Source organism: Lampetra fluviatilis, unplaced genomic scaffold (assembly GCF_964198595.1).
Source record: "Lampetra fluviatilis unplaced genomic scaffold, kcLamFluv1.1 SCAFFOLD_210, whole genome shotgun sequence".
Taxonomy (NCBI): domain Eukaryota; kingdom Metazoa; phylum Chordata; class Hyperoartia; order Petromyzontiformes; family Petromyzontidae; genus Lampetra; species Lampetra fluviatilis.
In genome coordinates this window covers 13,672-30,172 of record NW_027621145.1, presented here as the reverse complement: position 1 = coordinate 30,172, position 16,501 = coordinate 13,672, and the positions used below count along the sequence as shown (strand labels likewise).

Below are 16,501 nucleotides of genomic sequence, written 5' to 3'. Positions count from 1 at the left end.
ACACACACACAGTGACACACACACAGTGACACACACACACACAGTGACACACACACACACAGTGACACACACACACACAGTGACACACACACAGTGACACACACACAGTGACACACACACACACAGTGACACACACACACACAGTGACACACACACACACAGTGACACACACACACACAGTGACACACACACACACAGTGACACACACACACAGTGACACACACACACAGTGACACACACACACAGTGACACACACACAGTGACACACACACACAGTGACACACACACACAGTGACAGTGACACACACACAGTGACACACACACAGTGACACACACACAGTGACACACACACACAGTGACACACACACACAGTGACACACACACACAGCGACACACACACACAGCGACACACACACACAGTGACACACACACAGCGACACACACACAGCGACACACACACAGCGACACACACACAGCGACACACACACACACAGTGACACACACACACACAGTGACACACACACACACACAGTGACACACACACAGTGACACACAGTGACACACACACACACAGTGACACACACACAGTGACACACACACACAGTGACACACACAGTGACAGTGTGTCTGTCTGTGTGTCTGTGTGTGTGAGTGTGTGAGTGTGTGTCTGTGTGTCTGTGTGTCTGTGTGTGTCTGTGTGTGTGTCTGTGTGTGTGTCTGTGTGTGTGTCTGTGTGTCTGTCTGTGTGTGAGTGTGTGTGTGTGTCTGTGTGTGTGTCTGTGTGTGTGTGTCTGTGTGTGTGTCTGTGTGTGAGTGTGTGTGTGTGTCTGTGTGTCTGTGTCTGTGTGTCTGTGTGTCTGTGTGTGTGTCTGTGTGTGTGTCTGTGTGTGTGTGTGTCTGTGTGTGTGTCTCACTTCTGTATCTCCGTAGGGAAGGTGGCACTGAACATCAGAGTCTGTGTGTGTGTCTGTGTGTGCCTGTGTGTGTGCCTGTGTGTGTGTCTGTGTGTGTGTCTGTGTGTGTGTGTCTGTGTGTGTCTGTGTGTGTGTGTGTGCGTGTGTCTGTGTGTGTCTGTGTGTGTCTGTGTGTGTCTGTGTGTGTGTCTCACTTCTGTATCTCCGTAGGGAAGGTGGCACTGAACATCAGAGTCTGCCTCTGTTCCCGCGAGGGGGCCGACTGCAGGATGCTCCTAACGTCCTGCTCAAAGCCCAGCTCAAGCATGCGGTCAGCTTCATCCAGAACCACAAACTCCACCTTGCTTAGACACACCTACACACACACATAGACACACACACAGAGACACACACACACAGACACACACGTCCTGCTCAAAGCCCAGCTCAAGCATACGGTCAGCTTCATCCAGAACCACAAACTCCACCTTACTTAGACACACCTACACACATAGACACACACACACACACACACAGACAGACACACACAGACACACACACGTCCTGCTCAAAGCCCAGCTCAAGCATACGGTCAGCTTCATCCAGAACCACAAACTCCACCTTGCTTAGACACACCTACACACACACACAGAGACACACACACAGAGACACACACACAGACACACACAGGTCCTGCTCAAAGCCCAGCTCAAGCATACGGTCAGCTTCATCCAGAACCACAAACTCCACCTTACTTAGACACACCTACACACATAGACACACACACACACACACACACAGACAGACACACACAGACACACACACGTCCTGCTCAAAGCCCAGCTCAAGCATACGGTCAGCTTCATCCAGAACCACAAACTCCACCTTGCTTAGACACACCTACACACACACACAGAGACACACACACAGAGACACACACACAGACACACACAGGTCCTGCTCAAAGCCCAGCTCAAGCATACGGTCAGCTTCATCCAGAACCACAAACTCCACCTTACTTAGACACACCTACACACACACACAGAGACACACACACACAGTGACACACACACAGACACACACACAGACACACACACACACAGACACACACACGTCAAGCTCAAAGCCCAGCTCAAGCATGCGGTCAGTTTCGTCCAGAACCACAAACTCCACCTTACTTAGACACACCTACACACATAGACACACACACAGATACACACACATAGACACACACACAGAGACACACACGTCCTGCTCAAAGCCCAGCTCAAGCATACGGTCAGCTTCATCCAGAACCACAAACTCCACCTTACTTAGACACACCTACACACACACACATAGACACACACACAGATACACACACACACAGAGACACACACACACAGATAGAGACACACACACAGACACAGAGATAGACACACACATAGAGAGACACACACACAGACACACACAGAGATAGAGAGACACACACACACAGACACACACACACAGACTCACACACACACACAGAGACACACACACAGACACACACACAGAGATAGAGAGACACACACACAGACACACACACACAGACTCACACACACACACAGAGACACACACACAGACACACACACAGATAGAGAGACACACACACAGACACACACACACAGACTCACACACACACACAGAGACACACACACAGACACACACACAGATAGAGAGACACACACACAGACACACACACACAGACTCACACACACACACAGAGACACACACACAGACACACACACAGATAGAGAGACACACAGAGAGAGAGAAACACATACACAGACACACAGACACAGTGACACACACACACAGACACACACACACATAGATAGAGACACACAAAGAAAGACACACACACAGATAGACACAGTGGTGTAGTGTAGTAGTGTATAGTGTAGTGTAGTAGTGTATAGTGTAGTAGTGTATAGTGTAGTGGTGTATAGTGTAGTAGTGTATAGTGTAGTAGTGTATAGTGTAGTAGTGTATAGTGTAGTAGTGTATAGTGTAGTAGTGTATAGTGTAGTAGTGTATAGTGTAGTAGTGTATAGTGTAGTAGTGTATAGTGTAGTAGTGTATAGTGTAGTGTATAGTGTAGTAGTGTATAGTGTAGTAGTGTATGGTGTAGTAGTGTATAGTGTAGTAGTGTATAGTGTAGTGTATAGTGTAGTAGTGTATAGTGTAGTAGTGTATAGTGTAGTAGTGTATAGTGTAGTAGTGTATAGTGTAGTAGTGTAGTAGTGTATAGTGTAGTAGTGTATAGTGTAGTAGTGTATAGTGTAGTGTATAGTGTAGTGTATAGTGTAGTGTATAGTGTAGTAGTGTATAGTGTAGTGTAGTAGTGTATAGTGTAGTAGTGTATAGTGTAGTGTAGTAGTGTATAGTGTAGTAGTGTAGTAGTGTATAGTGTAGTAGTGTATAGTGTAGTAGTGTATAGTGTAGTGTAGTAGTGTATAGTGTAGTAGTGTAGTAGTGTATAGTGTAGTAGTGTATAGTGTAGTAGTGTATAGTGTAGTAGTGTATAGTGTAGTAGTGTATAGTGTAGTAGTGTATAGTGTAGTAGTGTATAGTGTAGTGTATAGTGTAGTAGTGTATAGTGTAGTGTAGTAGTGTATAGTGTAGTAGTGTATAGTGTAGTGTATAGTGTAGTAGTGTATAGTGTAGTGTAGTAGTCTATAGTGTAGTAGTGTATAGTGTAGTAGTGTATAGTGTAGTAGTGTATAGTGTAGTAGTGTATAGTGTATAGTGTAGTAGTGTATAGTGTAGTGTAGTAGTGTATAGTGTAGTAGTGTATAGTGTAGTAGTGTATAGTGTAGTAGTGTATAGTGTAGTGTATAGTGTAGTAGTGTATAGTGTAGTAGTGTATAGTGTAGTAGTGTATAGTGTAGTGTATAGTGTAGTGGTGTATAGTGTAGTAGTGTATAGTGTAGTGTATAGTGTAGTGGTGTATAGTGTAGTAGTGTATAGTGTAGTGTATTAGTGTAGTGTATAGTGTAGTAGTGTATAGTGTAGTAGTGTATAGTGTAGTGTATAGTGTAGTGTATAGTGTAGTAGTGTATAGTGTAGTAGTGTATAGTGTAGTGTATAGTGTAGTGTATAGTGTAGTGGTGTATAGTGTAGTAGTGTATAGTGTAGTGTATAGTGTAGTAGTGTATAGTGTAGTAGTGTATAGTGTAGTAGTGTATAGTGTAGTGTATAGTGTAGTGTATAGTGTAGTAGTGTATAGTGTAGTGTATAGTGTAGTAGTGTATAGTAGTGTATAGTGTAGTAGTGTATAGTGTAGTAGTGTATAGTGTAGTAGTGTATAGTGTAGTGTATAGTGTAGTGGTGTATAGTGTAGTAGTGTATAGTGTAGTGTATAGTGTAGTAGTGTATAGTGTAGTGTATAGTGTAGTAGTGTATAGTGTAGTAGTGTATAGTGTAGTGTATAGTGTAGTAGTGTATAGTGTAGTAGTGTATAGTGTAGTAGTGTATAGTGTAGTGTATAGTGTAGTGTAGTAGTGTATAGTGTAGTAGTGTATAGTGTAGTAGTGTATAGTGTAGTAGTGTATAGTGTAGTGTAGTAGTGTATAGTGTAGTAGTGTATAGTGTAGTGTATAGTGTAGTGTAGTAGTGTATAGTGTAGTGTAGTAGTGTATAGTGTAGTAGTGTATAGTGTAGTGTAGTAGTGTATAGTGTAGTAGTGTATAGTGTAGTAGTGTATAGTGTAGTAGTGTATAGTGTAGTGTAGTAGTGTATAGTGTAGTAGTGTATAGTGTAGTGTAGTAGTGTATAGTGTAGTAGTGTATAGTGTAGTGTAGTAGTGTATAGTGTAGTAGTGTATAGTGTAGTAGTGTATAGTGTAGTAGTGTATAGTGTGTAGTGTATAGTGTAGTAGTGTATAGTGTGTAGTGTATAGTGTAGTGTAGTAGTGTATAGTGTAGTAGTGTGTAGTGTAGTGTATAGTGTAGTGTATAGTGTAGTGTAGTAGTGAAGTGTATAGTGTAGTAGTGTATAGTGTGTAGTGTATAGTGTAGTGTAGTAGTGTATAGTGTAGTAGTGTGTAGTGTAGTAGTGTATAGTGTAGTAGTGTGTAGTGTATAGTGTAGTAGTGTATAGTGTAGTGTAGTAGTGTATAGTGTAGTAGTGTAGTAGTGTAGTAGTGTAGTAGTGTATAGTGTAGTAGTGTATAGTGTAGTAGTGTAGTAGTGTAGTAGTGTAGTAGTGTAGTAGTGTAGTAGTGTAGTAGTGTAGTAGTGTAGTAGTGTAGTAGTGTATAGTGTAGTAGTGTAGTAGTGTAGTAGTGTAGTAGTGTATAGTGTAGTAGTGTATAGTGTAGTAGTGTATAGTGTAGTAGTGTATAGTGTAGTAGTGTATAGTGTAGTAGTGTATAGTGTAGTAGTGTAGTAGTGTAGTAGTGTAGTAGTGTAGTAGTGTAGTAGTGTAGTAGTGTAGTAGTGTAGTAGTGTAGTAGTGTAGTAGTGTATAGTGTAGTAGTGTATAGTGTAGTGTAGTAGTGTATAGTGTAGTAGTGTATAGTGTAGTAGTGTGTAGTGTAGTAGTGTGTAGTGTAGTAGTGTATAGTGTAGTAGTGTAGTAGTGTATAGTGTAGTAGTGTATAGTGTAGTAGTGTATAGTGTAGTAGTGTATAGTGTAGTAGTGTATAGTGTAGTAGTGTATAGTAGTGTATAGTGTAGTGTATAGTGTAGTAGTGTATAGTGTAGTAGTGTATAGTGTAGTAGTGTATAGTGTAGTAGTGTATAGTGTAGTAGTGTATAGTGTAGTAGTGTATAGTGTAGTGTAGTAGTGTATAGTGTAGTGTAGTAGTGTATAGTGTAGTGTAGTAGTGTATAGTGTAGTGTAGTAGTGTATAGTGTAGTGTAGTAGTGTATAGTGTAGTGTAGTAGTGTATAGTGTAGTAGTGTATAGTGTATAGTGTAGTGTATAGTGTAGTAGTGTATAGTGTAGTAGTGTATAGTGTAGTAGTGTATAGTGTAGTAGTGTTTAGTGTAGTAGTGTATAGTGTAGTGTATAGTGTAGTAGTGTATAGTGTAGTGTAGTAGTGTATAGTGTAGTAGTGTATAGTGTAGTAGTGTATAGTGTAGTGTAGTAGTGTATAGTGTAGTAGTGTATAGTGTAGTAGTGTATAGTGTAGTGTAGTAGTGTATAGTGTAGTGTATAGTGTAGTAGTGTATAGTGTAGTAATGTATAGTGTAGTAGTGTATAGTGTAGTGTATAGTGTAGTAGTGTAGTGTATAGTGTAGTGTAGTAGTGTATAGTGTAGTAGTGTAGTGTATAGTGTAGTGTATAGTTTAGTGTATAGTGTAGTAGTGTATAGTGTAGTAGTGTATAGTGTAGTAGTGTATAGTGTAGTAGTGTATAGTGTAGTAGTGTATAGTGTAGTGTATAGTGTAGTGTATAGTGTAGTAGTGTAGTGTATAGTGTAGTATTGTATAGTGTAGTGTATAGTGTAGTAGTGTATAGTGTAGTAGTGTATAGTGTAGTAGTGTATAGTGTAGTAGTGTAGTGTATAGTGTAGTAGTGTATAGTGTAGTGTATAGTGTAGTAGTGTATAGTGTAGTAGTGTATAGTGTAGTGTATAGTGTAGTGTATAGTGTAGTAGTGTAGTGTATAGTGTAGTAGTGTATAGTGTAGTGTATAGTGTAGTAGTGTATAGTGTAGTAGTGTATAGTGTAGTAGTGTATAGTGTAGTAGTGTATAGTGTAGTGTATAGTGTAGTGTATAGTGTAGTGTAGTAGTGTATAGTGTATAGTGTAGTGTATAGTGTAGTAGTGTATAGTGTAGTGTAGTAGTGTATAGTGTAGTAATGTATAGTGTAGTAGTGTTTAGTGCAGTAGTGTATAGTGTAGTAGTGTATAGTGTAGTGTAGTAGTGTATAGTGTAGTGTAGTAGTGTATAGTGTAGTGTAGTAGTGTATAGTGTAGTGTAGTAGTGTATAGTGTAGTAGTGTAGTGTATAGTGTAGTGTAGTAGTGTATAGTGTAGTGTAGTAGTGTATAGTGTAGTAGTGTATAGTGTATAGTGTAGTGTATAGTGTAGTAGTGTATAGTGTAGTAGTGTTTAGTGCAGTAGTGTATAGTGTAGTGTAGTAGTAGTGTATAGTGTAGTAGTGTATAGTGTAGTAGTGTATAGTGTAGTAGTGTATAGTGTAGTGTATAGTGTAGTAGTGTATAGTGAAGTGTAGTAGTGTATAGTGTAGTAGTGTAGTGTATAGTGTAGTGTATAGTTTAGTGTATAGTGTAGTAGTGTATAGTGTAGTAGTGTATAGTGTAGTAGTGTATAGTGTAGTAGTGTATAGTGTAGTAGTGTATAGTGTAGTGTAGTAGTGTATAGTGTAGTGTAGTAGTGTATAGTGTAGTGTATAGTGTAGTAGTGTAGTGTATAGTGTAGTATTGTATAGTGTAGTGTATAGTGTAGTAGTGTATAGTGTAGTAGTGTATAGTGTAGTAGTGTAGTGTATAGTGTAGTAGTGTATAGTGTAGTGTAGTAGTGTATAGTGTAGTAGTGTATAGTGTAGTGTATAGTGTAGTGTATAGTGTAGTGTATAGTGTAGTAGTGTAGTGTATAGTGTAGTAGTGTATAGTGTAGTGTATAGTGTAGTAGTGTATAGTGTAGTAGTGTATAGTGTAGTAGTGTATAGTGTAGTAGTGTATAGTGTAGTAGTGTATAGTGTAGTGTATAGTGTAGTGTATAGTGTATAGTGTAGTAGTGTATAGTGTAGTAGTGTATAGTGTAGTAGTGTATAGTGTAGTAGTGTATAGTGTAGTAGTGTATAGTGTAGTAGTGTATAGTGTAGTAGTGTATAGTGTAGTAGTGTATAGTAGTGTATAGTGTAGTAGTGTATAGTGTAGTAGTGTATAGTGTAGTAGTGTATAGTGTAGTAGTGTATAGTGTAGTAGTGTATAGTGTAGTAGTGTATAGTGTAGTAGTGTATAGTAGTGTATAGTGTAGTAGTGTATAGTGTAGTGGTGTATAGTGTAGTAGTGTATAGTGTAGTGTGTAGTGTAGTAGTGTATAGTGTAGTAGTGTATAGTGTAGTGTAGTAGTGTATAGTGTAGTAGTGTATAGTGTAGTGTATAGTGTAGTGTAGTAGTGTATAGTGTAGTAGTGTATAGTGTAGTGTAGTAGTGTATAGTGTAGTAGTGTATAGTGTAGTGTAGTAGTGTATAGTGTAGTAGTGTATAGTGTAGTAGTGTATAGTGTAGTAGTGTATAGTGTAGTGTAGTAGTGTATAGTGTAGTGTATAGTGTAGTAGTGTATAGTAGTGTATAGTGTAGTAGTGTATAGTGTAGTGTATAGTGTGTAGTAGTGTGTAGTGTAGTAGTGTATAGTGTAGTGTAGTGTATAGTGTAGTGTAGTAGTGTATAGTGTAGTGTATAGTGTAGTAGTGTATAGTGTAGTAGTGTATAGTGTAGTGTAGTAGTGTAGTAGTGTATAGTGTAGTGTATAGTGTATAGTGTAGTGTAGTAGTGTAGTGTATAGTGTAGTAGTGTATAGTGTAGTGTATAGTGTAGTGTATAGTGTAGTGTAGTAGTGTATAGTGTAGTGTATAGTGTAGTGTATAGTGTAGTGTATAGTGTAGTGTAGTGTATCTTAGTGACCCGTCCTCTGTTGATGACATCAAGCAGGCGACCCGGGGTGCCACACAGAAGGTGACAGCCTCTCTCTAACTGCTGTAGCTGATGGACAACACTTGTCCCACCGTACACCACCGCACAGCGGACAACAGTCCTGTCAGATAGACACACAGTGAGACACACACACAGTGAGACACACACACACACAGAAGGTGACAGCCTCTCTCTAACTGCTGTAGCTGATGGACAACACTTGTCCCACCGTACACCACCGCACAGCGGACAACAGTCCTGTCAGATAGACACAGTGAGACACACACACAGTGAGACACACACACAGTGAGACACAGACACACAGTGAGACACACACAGTGACACACACAGTGACACACACAGACACTGAGACACACACACAGTGACACACACAAACACAGCGACACACACAAAAACAGTGAGACACACACACATACACACACAGATAGACACACACACAGTGAGACACACAGATAGACACACACACACACAGTGAGACACACACACACAGTGAGACACACACACAGTGAGACACACAGTGACACACACACACACACAGTGACACACACACACAGTGACACACACACACAGTGACACACACACACAGTGACACACACACACAGTGACACACACACACAGTGACACACACACACAGTGACACACACACACAGTGACACACACACACAGTGACACACACACAGTGACACACACACACAGTGACACACACACAGTGACACACACACAGTGACACACACACACAGTGACACACACACAGTGACACACACACACAGTGACACACACACAGTGACACACACACACAGTGACACACACACACAGTGACACACACACACAGTGAGACACACACACACAGTGACACACACACACACACAGTGACACACACACACACAGTGACACACACACAGTGACACACACACACAGAGACAGACACAGAGACAGATAGTCAGTGGCATACACACACACAGAGACACACACAGTGACACAGTGTTACACACACAGTGACACAGTGTTACACACACACACACAGACACACACAGTGACACAGTGTTACACACACACACACAGACACACACAGTGACACAGTGTTACACACACACAGTGACACACACACAGTGACACACACACACACAGTGACACACACACACAGTGACACACACACACAGTGACACACACACACAGTGACACACACACACAGTGACACACACACACAGTGACACACACACACAGTGAGACACACACACACAGTGACACACACACACAGTGTACACACACAGTGAGACACACACACAGTGACACACACAGTGACACACACACACAGAGACACACACACAGAGACACACACACACAGTGACACACACACAGTTAGACACACACACAGTGACACACACACACAGTTAGACACACACACAGTGACACACACACACAGTGAGACACACAGATAGACACACACACACAGTGAGACACACACACACAGTGACACACACACACAGTGACACACACACACATACACACACAGATAGACACACACACACACAGTGAGACACACAGATAGACACACACACACAGTGAGACACACAGATAGACACACACACACAGTAAGAGACACACAGATAGACACACACACACACACAGTGAGACACACACACAGACAGATAGAGCCACAACACCAACACAACACAACCACCACCACTCCCGATGTCCTCGCTGCCAAGCGCCATCTTCGCGGGAGGGATCGGTCACGGGTCAGGGGTCGCAAGCGGGCACCTGATACCCGTACCCTACCTGGTACCTGATACCCGTACCCTACCTGGTACCTGATACCCGTACCCTACCTGATACCCGTACCCTACCTGATACCCGTACCCTACCTGGTACCTGATACCCGTACCCTACCTGGTACCTGATACCCGTACCCTACCTGATACCCTACCTGATACCTGATACCCGTACCCTACCTGGTACCCTACCCGATACCCGTACCCTACCCGGTACCCGTACCCTACCAGATACCCTACCAGATACCCTACCTGATACCTGATACCCGTACCCTACCTGATACCCGTACCCTACCTGATACCCTACCTGATACCTGATACCCGTACCCTACCTGGTACCCTACCCGATACCTGTACCCTACCCGGTACCCGTACCCTACCAGATACCCTACCAGATACCCTACCTGATACCTGATACCCGTACCCTACCCGATACCCGTACCCTACCTGATACCAGATACCCGTACCCTACCTGGTACCCGTACCCTACCTGATACCTGATACCCGTACCCTACCCGATACCCGTACCCTACCTGGTACCTGATACCCGTACCCTACCTGATACCTGATACCCGTACCCTACCCGATACCCGTACCCTACCTGATACCCGTACCCTACCTGATACCTGATACCCGTACCCTACCTGGTACCCGTACCCTACCTGATACCTGATACCCGTACCCTACCTGATACCCGTACCCTACCTGATACCTGATACCCGTACCCTACCTGGTACCCTACCAGATACCCGTACCCTACCTGATACCCTACCTGATACCCGTACCCTACCTGATACCCTACCTGATACCCTACCCGATACCCGTACCCTACCTGATACCCTACCTGATACCCGTACCCTACCTGGTACCCTACCTGATACCCGTACCCTACCTGATACCTGATACCCGTACCCTACCTGATACCCGTACCCTACCTGATACCCGTACCCTACCAGATACCCGTACCCTACCTGGTACCCGTACCCTACCAGATACCCATACCCTACCAGATACCCATACCCTACCCGATACCCGTACCCTACCTGGTACCCATACCCTACCAGATACCCGTACCCTACCCGATACCCGTACCCTACCCGATACCCGTACCCTACCCGATACCCGTACCCTACCCGATACCCGTACCCTACCTGATACCCGTACCCTACCTGATACCTGATACCCGTACCCTACCTGGTACCCTACCAGATACCCGTACCCTACCTGATACCCTACCTGATACCCGTACCCTACCTGATACCCTACCCGATACCCGTACCCTACCTGATACCCTACCTGATACCCGTACCCTACCTGGTACCCTACCTGATACCCGTACCCTACCTGATACCTGATACCCGTACCCTACCTGATACCCGTACCCTACCTGATACCCGTACCCTACCAGATACCCGTACCCTACCTGGTACCCGTACCCTACCTGGTACCCATACCCTACCAGATACCCATACCCTACCAGATACCCGTACCCTACCTGGTACCCATACCCTACCAGATACCCGTACCCTACCCGATACCCGTACCCTACCCGATACCCGTACCCTACCCGATACCCGTACCCTACCAGATACCCGTACCCTACCTGATACCCGTACCCTACCTGATACCCGTACCCTACCCGATACCCGTACCCTACCAGATACCCGTACCCTACCCGATACCCGTACCCTACCTGATACCCGGACCCTACCTGATACCCGTACCCTACCCGATACCCGTACCCTACCCGATACCCGTACCCTACCTGATACCCGTACCCTACCTGGTACCCGTACCCTACCAGATACCCGTACCCTACCAGATACCCGTACCCTACCAGATACCCGTACCCTACCAGATACCCGTACCCTACCAGATACCCGTACCCTACCCGATACCCGTACCCTACCCGATACCCGTACCCTACCAGATACCCGTACCCTACCAGATACCCGTACCCTACCAGATACCCGTACCCTACCAGATACCCGTACCCTACCAGATACCCGTACCCTACCTGATACCCGTACCCTACCCGATACCCGTACCCTACCAGATACCCGTACCCTACCAGATACCCGTACCCTACCCGATACCCGTACCCTACCAGATACCCGTACCCTACCAGATACCCGTACCCTACCCGATACCCGTACCCTACCCGATACCCGTACCCTACCCGATACCCGTACCCTACCAGATACCCGTACCCTACCCGATACCCGTACCCTACCCGATACCCGTACCCTACCCGATACCCGTACCCTACCCGAGACCCGTACCCTACCCGATACCCGTACCCTACCCGAGACCCGTACCCTACCCGATACCCGTACCCTACCAGATACCCGTACCCTACCCGATACACGTACCCTACCCGATACCCGTACCCTACCCGATACCCGTACCCTACCCGATACCCGTACCCTACCCGATACCCGTACCCTACCTGATACCCGTACCCTACCCGATACCCGTACCCTACCCAATACCCGTACCCTACCCGAGACCCGTACCCTACCCGATACACGTACCCTACCCGATACCCGTACCCTACCCGATACCCGTACCCTACCTGATACCCGTACCCTACCTGATACCCGTACCCTACCTGATACCCGTACCCTACCTGATACCCGTACCCTACCTGGTACCCGTACCCTACCCGGTACCCGTACCCTACCCGGTACCCGTACCCTACCCGGTACCCGTACCCTACCCGGTACCCGTACCCTACCTGATACCCGTACCCTACCTGGTACCCGTACCCTACCTGATACCCGTACCCTACCTGATACCCGTACCCTACCTGGTACCCGTACCCTACCTGGTACCCGTACCCTACCTGATACCCGTACCCTACCTGATACCCGTACCCTACCTGATACCCGTACCCTACCTGATACCCGTACCCTACCTGGTACCCGTACCCTACCTGGTACCCGTACCCTACCTGATACCCGTACCCTACCAGATACCCTACCTGATACCCGTACCCTACCTGGTACCCGTACCCTACCCGATACCCGTACCCTACCCGATACCCTACCTGATACCCGTACCCTACCCGGTACCCGTACCCTACCCGATACCCGTACCCTACCAGATACCCTACCTGATACCCGTACCCTACCTGATACCCGTACCCTACCTGACACCCTACCTGACACCCTACCTGACACCCTACCTGACACCCTACCTGACACCCTACCTGACACCCTACCTGATACCCGTACCCTACCTGACACCCTACCTGACACCCTACCTGACACCCTACCTGACACCCTACCTGATACCCGTACCCTACCTGATACCCGTACCCTACCTGGTATCCTACCTGACACCCTACCTGATACCCGTACCCTACCTGATACCCGTACCCTACCTGATACCCTACCTGATACCCTACCTGACACCCTACCCGTACCCTACCTGACACCCTACCTGACACCCTACCTGACACCCTACCAGACACCCTACCTGACACCCTACCTGACACCCTACCTGACACCCTACCTGACACCCTACCTGACACCCTACCTGACACCCTACCTGACACCCTACCAGACACCCTACCTGACACCCTACCTGACACCCTACCTGACACCCTACCTGACACCCTACCTGACACCCTACCTGACACCCTACCTGACACCCTACCTGACACCCTACCAGACACCCTACCAGACACCCTACCTGACACCCTACCTGACACCCTACCTGACACCCTACCTGACACCCTACCTGATACCCTACCTGACACCCTACCTGACACCCTACCCTACCTGACACCCTACCTGACACCCTACCTGACACCCTACCTGACACCCTACCTGACACCCTACCAGACACCCTACCTGACACCCTACCCGATACCCGTACCCTACCTGACACCCTACCTGACACCCTACCTGACACCCTACCTGACACCCTACCCGATACCCGTACCCTACCTGACACCCTACCTGACACCCTACCTGACACCCTACCTGACACCCTACCTGACACCCTACCTGACACCCTACCTGACACCCTACCTGACACCCTACCTGACACCCTACCTGACACCCTACCTGATACCCGTACCCTACCTGACACCCTACCTGACACCCTACCAGACACCCTACCTGACACCCTACCTGACACCCTACCAGACACCCTACCAGACACCCTACCTGACACCCTACCAGATACCCTACCAGACACCCTACCAGACACCCTACCTGACACCCTACCTGACACCCTACCTGACACCCTACCAGACACCCTACCCGATACCCGTACCCTACCTGACACCCTACCTGACACCCTACCAGACACCCTACCTGACACCCTACCTGACACCCTACCTGACACCCTACCTGACACCCTACCTGACACCCTACCTGACACCCTACCTGACACCCTACCTGACACCCTACCTGACACCCTACCAGACACCCTACCAGACACCCTACCTGACACCCTACCTGACACCCTACCTGACACCCTACCTGACACCCTACCAGACACCCTACCTGACACCCTACCAGATACCCTACCTGACACCCTACCTGACACCCTACCTGACACCCTACCTGACACCCTACCAGACACCCTACCTGACACCCTACCTGACACCCTACCTGACACCCTACCAGACACCCTACCTGACACCCTACCAGACACCCTACCAGACACCCTACCTGACACCCTACCTGACACCCTACCTGACACCCTACCTGACACCCTACCTGACACCCTACCTGATACCCTACCTGATACCCGTACCCTACCTGACACCCTACCAGACACCCTACCAGACACCCTACCTGACACCCTACCTGACACCCTACCAGACACCCTACCAGACACCCTACCAGACACCCTACCTGACACCCTACCTGACACCCTACCTGACACCCTACCTGACACCCTACCTGACACCCTACCTGACACCCTACCTGACACCCTACCTGACACCCTACCTGATACCCTACCCTACCTGACACCCTACCTGACACCCTACCTGACACCCTACCTGACACCCTACCTGACACCCTACCTGACACCCTACCTGACACCCTACCCTACCTGACACCCTACCTGACACCCTACCTGACACCCTACCTGACACCCTACCTGACACCCTACCAGATACCCTACCCGACACCCTACCCGACACCCTACCCGACACCCTACCTGACACCCTACCTGACACCCTACCTGACACCCTACCTGACACCCTACCCGACACCCTACCCGACACCCTACCCGACACCCTACCCGACACCCTACCTGATACCCGTACCCTACCTGACACCCTACCTGACACCCTACCTGACACCCTACCTGACACCCTACCTGACACCCTACCTGACACCCTACCTGACACCCTACCTGACACCCTACCTGACACCCTACCTGACACCCTACCTGACACCCTACCAGACACCCTACCTGACACCCTACCTGACACCCTACCTGACACCCTACCAGACACCCTACCTGACACCCTACCTGACACCCTACCTGACACCCTACCTGACACCCTACCAGACACCCTACCTGACACCCTACCTGACACCCTACCAGACACCCTACCTGACACCCTACCTGACACCCTACCAGATACCCGTACCCTACCAGATACCCGTACCCTACCTGATACCCGTACCCTACCTGATACCCGTACCCTACCTGATACCCGTACCCTACCCGATACCCGTACCCTACCTGTACCCTACCAGATACCCGTACCCTACCCGTACCCTACCCGATACCCGTACCCTACCCGATGCCCGTACCCTACCCGTACCCTACCAGATACCCGTACCCTACCCGATACCCGTACCCTACCCGATACCCGTACCCTACCAGATACCCGTACCCTACGAGATACCCGTACCCTACCCGATACCCGTACCCTACCAGATACCCGTACCCTACCCGATACCCGTACCCTACCAGATACCCGCACCCTACCCGATACACGTACCCTACACCCGATACACGTACCCTACCAGATACCCGTACCCTACCCGATACACGTACCCTACCCGATACCCGTACCCTACCCGATACCCGTACCCTACCCGATACCCGTACCCTACCCGATACACGTACCCTACACCCGATACACGTACCCTACCAGATACCCGTACCCTACCCGATACCCGTACCCTACCCGATACACGTACCCT

General features: G+C 47.4%; 1 protein-coding gene across 1 annotated transcript in view; it reads right to left on the bottom strand.

Annotated features, from left to right (window-relative positions):
- Positions 1-16,501, bottom strand: part of DDX4 (DEAD-box helicase 4) — a gene marked incomplete at its 5' end in the record, with an annotated part of 70,260 nt that overhangs the window by 41,907 nt on the left and 11,852 nt on the right. The window contains 2 exons of the mRNA XM_078885251.1: positions 1,109-1,269; positions 8,518-8,647. Coding sequence (XP_078741377.1) covers positions 1,109-1,269; positions 8,518-8,647 — 291 coding nt within the window. The remainder of the gene's footprint in view (positions 1-1,108; positions 1,270-8,517; positions 8,648-16,501) is intronic.